The 6,248-nt window shown below is 43.3% G+C and overlaps 1 protein-coding gene across 1 annotated transcript; it reads right to left on the reverse strand.

The window, feature by feature from the left end:
* Positions 1–4,151: 4,151 nt before the first annotated feature.
* Positions 4,152–5,546, reverse strand: foxg1c (forkhead box G1c). Its single transcript, XM_039770102.1, has one exon. The coding sequence runs from the start codon at positions 5,544–5,546 to the stop codon at positions 4,152–4,154; it is 1,395 nt and encodes a 464-aa protein (XP_039626036.1).
* Positions 5,547–6,248: the final 702 nt, after the last annotated feature.

The following is a 6,248-nucleotide window of genomic DNA, read 5'->3' on the forward strand; positions in this document are numbered from 1 at the left end:
ACAGGGGAGCCATATTTTAGTTTAGGAAAGAACCACCCACGTGAAGGCTCCAGGAAGAGCATTTAATTATTAAATCCTTAACAGAATCCACAAATAGGCAGATGATCACAAATATATTTGCAATACCAATGGGTGCGTGGTTTTAAGAGAACTCTTGCCGCACACAGTAACACAGGTTAAGTTCAGGTTTTCTTGATATGTTAGTTCCCTGCTAGGCAGCCTACTCTACATTAAAGATTTTTGTTTTTTCCACACATTAAGGACGTTTTCAAGCCCATAGACAATTTCAGAATCAAAGAGCCCTTCCCAGAATGAAATCCTTTTCAGGCAGTGGTTCGGAATAACGCAAACAGTTAAAATGCCAATGAGGAACCGGCAGAATACGCCACACTGCCTGAGCGTACTGTATTATGTTTCTGTTACCGCTAGAGGAGCTTAATCAAATAATATTAGGGTAAAGCAAAATGCATTGATTTTTTTTTCATTTTAAGTTTTAGTATTATAAAAACACAAAAAAAAAATATCCACACCGAAAAAATGACTTTTGAAATTAATTAATTTTTAAAGTGTAAATAGTTGTACAGTTTTTATCATGTAAACGCACAAATTTATGATTAGGTTTAATTTGCTAGTTGGTTTTTAATATCAGCTCAAGTATTTTGAGCAGAGTTTACTGCAATTTGTTAAGTAATTGAAACTAACTCAATAAAGCTACATTTTGGATTTGATTCATTTTTATATTTTTACTGTACAGTGTTTACTAAATATATTCATGGTACGATGATGTGAATTAATTCACACAAATAGTTTTGAAACAAAGTGTGTAAGAAACTGAAAACCATTTATAATATATCAACACAAAAAATTAAAAAAACAAACATGTATTCTTGTTTTTTAAATAAAAGTTCAGTTTTGGTTCAGAACAAAGATACTTTATGCAAAAACTAGATATTCGTGTATATAAGACATATTAATTTTAAGGTAAATCAACTTTAATCTGAACTGTATATCGATGAAATTGGAATATTATGTTTTGAGGATTAAAAAAGTGTTTGTTTTGAGAAAGAGCAACTCAAAATAGGGGGGTACTCTGTAAATAAAATCCCCAAAAATACATTAACTGTATATTTCAGTCAGTCACTCAGTCATTGTCCAACCCACTTTATCCTAACTGTAGGGTCACAGAGGTCTGCTGGAGCCAATCCCAGCCAACACAGGGCTCAAGGCAGGAACAAATCCCGGGCAGGGCCCACCACAGGGCACACACACACACCACAATGCACCTAACCTGCATGTCTTTGGACCGTGGGAGAAAACCGAAGCACCCGGAGGAAACTCATATAGACACGGGGAGAACATGCAAACTCCACGCAGGGAGGACCCAGGAAGCGAACTCAGATCTCCTTACTGCGAGGAAGCAGCGTTACCACTGCGCCACCGTGCCGCTCCTAACCGTATATTTTCACAGTAAAAAATACAGTTTTTTGGGTGGTAAACATCCATCCATCCATTTTCCGAACACAGGGTCACGGGGGTCTGCTGGAGCCAATCCCAGCGAACACAGGGCACAAGGCAGGAACCAATCCCGGGCAGGGTGCCAACCCACCGCAGGACACACACAGCACCAATTTAGAATCGCCAATCCACCTAACCTGCATGTCTTTGGACTGTGGGAGGAAACCGGAGCGCCCGGAGGAAACCCACGCAGACACGGGGAGAACATGCAAACTCCACGCGGGGAGGACCCGGGAAGCGAACTGTGCTGCCCACTGGTTGGTAAACAGTTTAATAAAATATATTAAGCAAGATAAATACAATTCAGTTTGCATTTGAGGCGTCTTTAGCTATCAATATCAATTAATTGTTTCAACGGGCAAGATTATTTTATGAATAACTGTTGTATTGCCGTAAACTCACAATTTGTGCAGCATTCTAAATTTGCATAAAGTTAGTACATTTGCATAAGGAACGCCCTTTTTGCCTCAAAGCTGCAAACGCTTCCTTATATCCCCATACTTGTGCACTGTGAAAAACAAAAAAATTATGATGTTTAGCAAAATAATTTTTATTGTGTTTTGGATGTTGCACCGTATTAGCCATTATGGATGCAATGCGAGGTCAAGCAAAATTACACCTTTAATTGGCTAACTAAAAAGATTACAATATGCAAGCTTTCAAGGCAGGGTCCTTGTTCTGGCAGTTTTCATTGTGATCTGAATATTTTTGTGGTTACGGAAGCTGATTTATGCGGAGTTGTTTTCGGTATGGCTGGCGATACTGTAAGCACACCCAATTTCAGAAAAGCAAAGCTTCCTTTTACACTGGACAACAAGAATTTGAACTCCGTAACTATCGATTCGTGTCCAAGGAGTAAAATAAAAGCGGTTTGCTTACGTCTTTCAGATTTTATTAGGGTTAGACATTGCTGTTGATCTTACACAGGTAAATAAATAGTGTTGTGTGTATATTGTAGGAAGATGCAAGTTAGAAGTGGAATGAAACAGTTCATGATAGAATTATAATTGGTGACTTCATTAATTTTACTGAGGCAAGCCATATACTGATCTATGCTCCTGACAGGTTTTTTCACGGTTAAATGATTGGCAGCTCAGCCAATTAGGACCAATTACTAACGTGTAATTACAACAGGCTCCGAGGTTGATTGTCAGTCAGTCAGTCATTGTCCATCCATCCATCCATTATCTAACCCGCTGTAGCCTAACACAGGGTCACGGGGGGCTGCTGAAGCCAATCCCGGCCAGCACAGGGTGCAAGGCAGGAACAAACCCCGAGGAGAGCGCCAGCCCACCACAGGACACACATACACACCAAGCACACACTAGGGATAATTTAGGATCGCCAATGCACCCAACCTGCATGTCTACTGTGGGAGGAAACCGGAGCACCCGGAGGAAACCCATGCAGACACGGGGAGAACATGCAAACTCCACGCAGGGAGGACCCGGGAAGCGAACCCAGGTCTCCTTACTGTGAGGCAGCAGCGCTACCACTTCGATTGTGCTTCTCTTAAAAGAGAATAACCAACTAATTGTGATAATGTGATATCTGAGAGATTTTTGTCAAAGTAACTAGAAAAAGCAACATAACATCAGCAAGCAGGATTATTATATCGTAAGGTATAGTGTAAAATGCACTATATAAAATCACCTTACTGAAGACTGTCTCACTGTGCAAACATAACTCACTTTACTTGTGGTCCTCATATCACAGAAGTACGGGAACAGCCGTCACATGTTTGTTAAATTTGTCACAGTTGTTGCTGCTATAACTATCTATAATATAGTGCCTTTCATATCTATCTATCTATCTATCTATCTATCTATCTATCTATCTATCTATCTATCTATCGTAAGCATTCCTCTGGAAACACTTTTTTCAGTGCAATAGTTTACAGCCAAAGTATAGAATTAATTAATGAGCGGTTTACCAATGGCGGCCGGGAATTCGTCTAATTAACGCAGGCGGTGAGCTGTTAAGCGTTGGATTTGAAGCGCTGAGGCTGAGTGACCCTGAGCAAGTCACTTCACCTGCATGAGCTCCAACTGGGAAAAGAAATGTAACGACTGGTTTCTCAAATATTGTCAAGTCACACTGGATGAAAGCGTCAGACAAATCCTTTTAATTCGATATAATTTATAATCCCCGAGAGTAAATGGTCTTTCCGCTAGACTTTAAAGAGTAAGTACTGTATTTGGATCAGAGCAGTACATGCACACACGTCTGCCGGCACATATTTATGAAAACACAGGCATACATTCCTTTCTTTGTCTTCCTTTTTTATTTACTAGCAAGTTTAAAAACAAAGTTTTCTTTTTACAAATGTAAAGTGTTTTTAAATCACATGCATGGTTTGGTATGAAACAAGCATTCATAATTCACTCGCGAGGCAATCGCGCCAACAATAAATTAGGCAAATGCTGCTTCGGAAAAGAGAAAATCCTTTTCCCTGTGTGAATGAATGGCCAGTTAAAAATCAGCTCGGCAGCTGACTGGTTAAGTATACCTGACTCCTTAGTAGAATGCGGACAGTCCAATACGGATTCATTATGAATAAATAACTTAATTCGTAAACCCCCCTATCTCCACCCGTGTCCCCAATAAATATTTAGTTCGCCGTCAAGTCTTTCAAGTCAGTGGAGAATTCCGTTAAAAGAACTTCCATGGTTTTGGGTGAAGTAGCCCGAAAAATCAGAGGCAGCCGACATCCCACTAAAATTAGATCCGTTACTGGCGTGGAGAAACTGCTCCACCGGGGACAGTTTTGGAGGGGAAGTTGTAGCATGAGGCATCTGAGATGTAGGGATGGTCCCGGAGCCATTTGGATGAGGTATATGATGCGAAAAGAAGTAACTCGTTTGTCCGGTGGCCAATAGGTTGAAGGAACAAGGGTTCAAGGAAGTAGAAAGAGGGATTGTGCAAGGCAGGGACGCAGCCGAGAAGGAAGCCGCAGCGGTGACTTGGTGGTGATGGCCATGCGGGAGGGTATAGGACGGCTCGCCGCTTCCTTGGATGAGTCGGTCCACCCCGCTGGAGCTGAGCTGTTGAGAGGCCTGAGAAAGCACAGAGGCGGCGGCGTAAGAACTGCTCGGAGAGCCAAATGTGTACCCCAGTGGAGTCCCCGCGTGACGGGGGTGAGGAGTTTGTTGGAGAGAAATGAAAGGGGACATCGGCCAGTAGAGTGACCCAGCGAAAGCCAAGCTGGCAGCGGCCGCAGCCGCCGCTGACGAAGCCAGTCGGTTACCCCTTTTGAACCCCATCTTGGCTCGGGAGGAAGCGGTGGAACGCCGTCGAAGCTTGCCGGTGGTGCCACCAATGAACACGTCGTCACTGGACGGGTCCAGCATCCAATAATTCCCTTTGCCCGGGTCGTCGTAGTGGCGTGGCACTTTGACGAAGCACTTGTTAAGGCTGAGGTTATGTCGGATCGAATTTTGCCAGCCCTGTTTATTCTCCTTGTAGTAGGGGAAGTTCTGAATGATGAACTCATAGATGCCGTTGAGTGTAAGCCGCTTCTCCGGGCTCTGACGGATAGCCATCATGATCAGGGCGTTGTAGCTGAAAGGAGGCTTGTCGTGCTTTGTCTCCTTCTCCCCTTTTGTAGCTCCCTCTGATAGTACCCCCTTTTCGGAAGGTTCCGTCACATCTACGTTCTCGCAATTCAGACTGGCACCTCGTGTGAAATCTTTCGAGCCATTTGCTTGTCCCTTGGCACCCTCATCTCCTAGCTCTTTTGTATCAGCGACCCAATCCGACGAGCACTCGGCGCCTTTGATTAAATTTTCAACAAGTTCCTTTGCACTCGAAGTCAACCCGTTTGCACAAATGCCCCATTCCTTAAGTGGACTTTCTCCGTGAATGGGGTCCCGGGGACTGTCAGAGGACTCCAGGTGAAAGGGACTCGCCTTGTCTCGGGTTTGGTTCACCGCTCCGTCATTCAACGGCCGTTCTCGCAATAAGCTGTTGATGCTGAAAGGAGACTTGTACACAGACCCGGGGGTCTCCTTCAAGGTTTCCATATCCGGCATCACCCCAGATTTGATCAGCAAAGGGGTTGCGCCGCACACGCGAATTGAAGAGCTGCTGCGCACGCCATTCAGCTTCTGCTGCTAAAGTGAAACTCGCGAGCCCGGACTCGACTGAAGACTACAAGCCGCTCACCTGCTTCCTAACCAGTGGCACCTCCTTCTAAAGAGTCAACTTTCCACATGCACACTCCCCCTAACCTAGCCCCCCACGTACACTTCTCGCGTCATGGCCCCTTCAGAATAAGCAAGCAGGATCCTTATCGAAACTGAAGTCCAAAAGAAATTGGGACTGTTTAGGAAAGGAGTTACAGTAGAAAAAGACTAACGTTACCTGGCCGAGCTTTCTTCACGCAGGTATGTGTTGCATACTTCATTCGTGCAATCATTAAAAAAAAAATGGTATCAAGTTTCTATCACATTAAAGGTAATACTGCATTTGTGAGAATTTATACGGGTGTGTGCTTTAAAGCGGTGCTATTTCAATGACTGGAAATAACAGCAAAATACTGAAATCACTAAAAATCAAACTACGGCAGGGGTGTCACACGTAGCAGACCGCTTAATCAGTATTCAAAACGTGAGTAGTTTTCTCAAAAACTCCAATAATAATAATAACAATAGTTTATTTATATAGCGTCTTTGCAGCTCAAGGAGCTTCACAGATTCTCAGAAAGAACAGCATATGTGTAATGTAACATAGGA

This window comes from Polypterus senegalus, chromosome 11 (genome assembly GCF_016835505.1).
Source record: "Polypterus senegalus isolate Bchr_013 chromosome 11, ASM1683550v1, whole genome shotgun sequence".
NCBI classification, from domain to species: Eukaryota; Metazoa; Chordata; class Cladistia; order Polypteriformes; family Polypteridae; genus Polypterus; species Polypterus senegalus.

What these genes read in the sequence shown, in the direction of transcription:
- foxg1c (XM_039770102.1), bottom strand. Translation starts at nt 5,546, where the DNA reads ATGCCGGATATGGAAACCTTGAAGGAGACCCCCGGGTCTGTGTACAAG.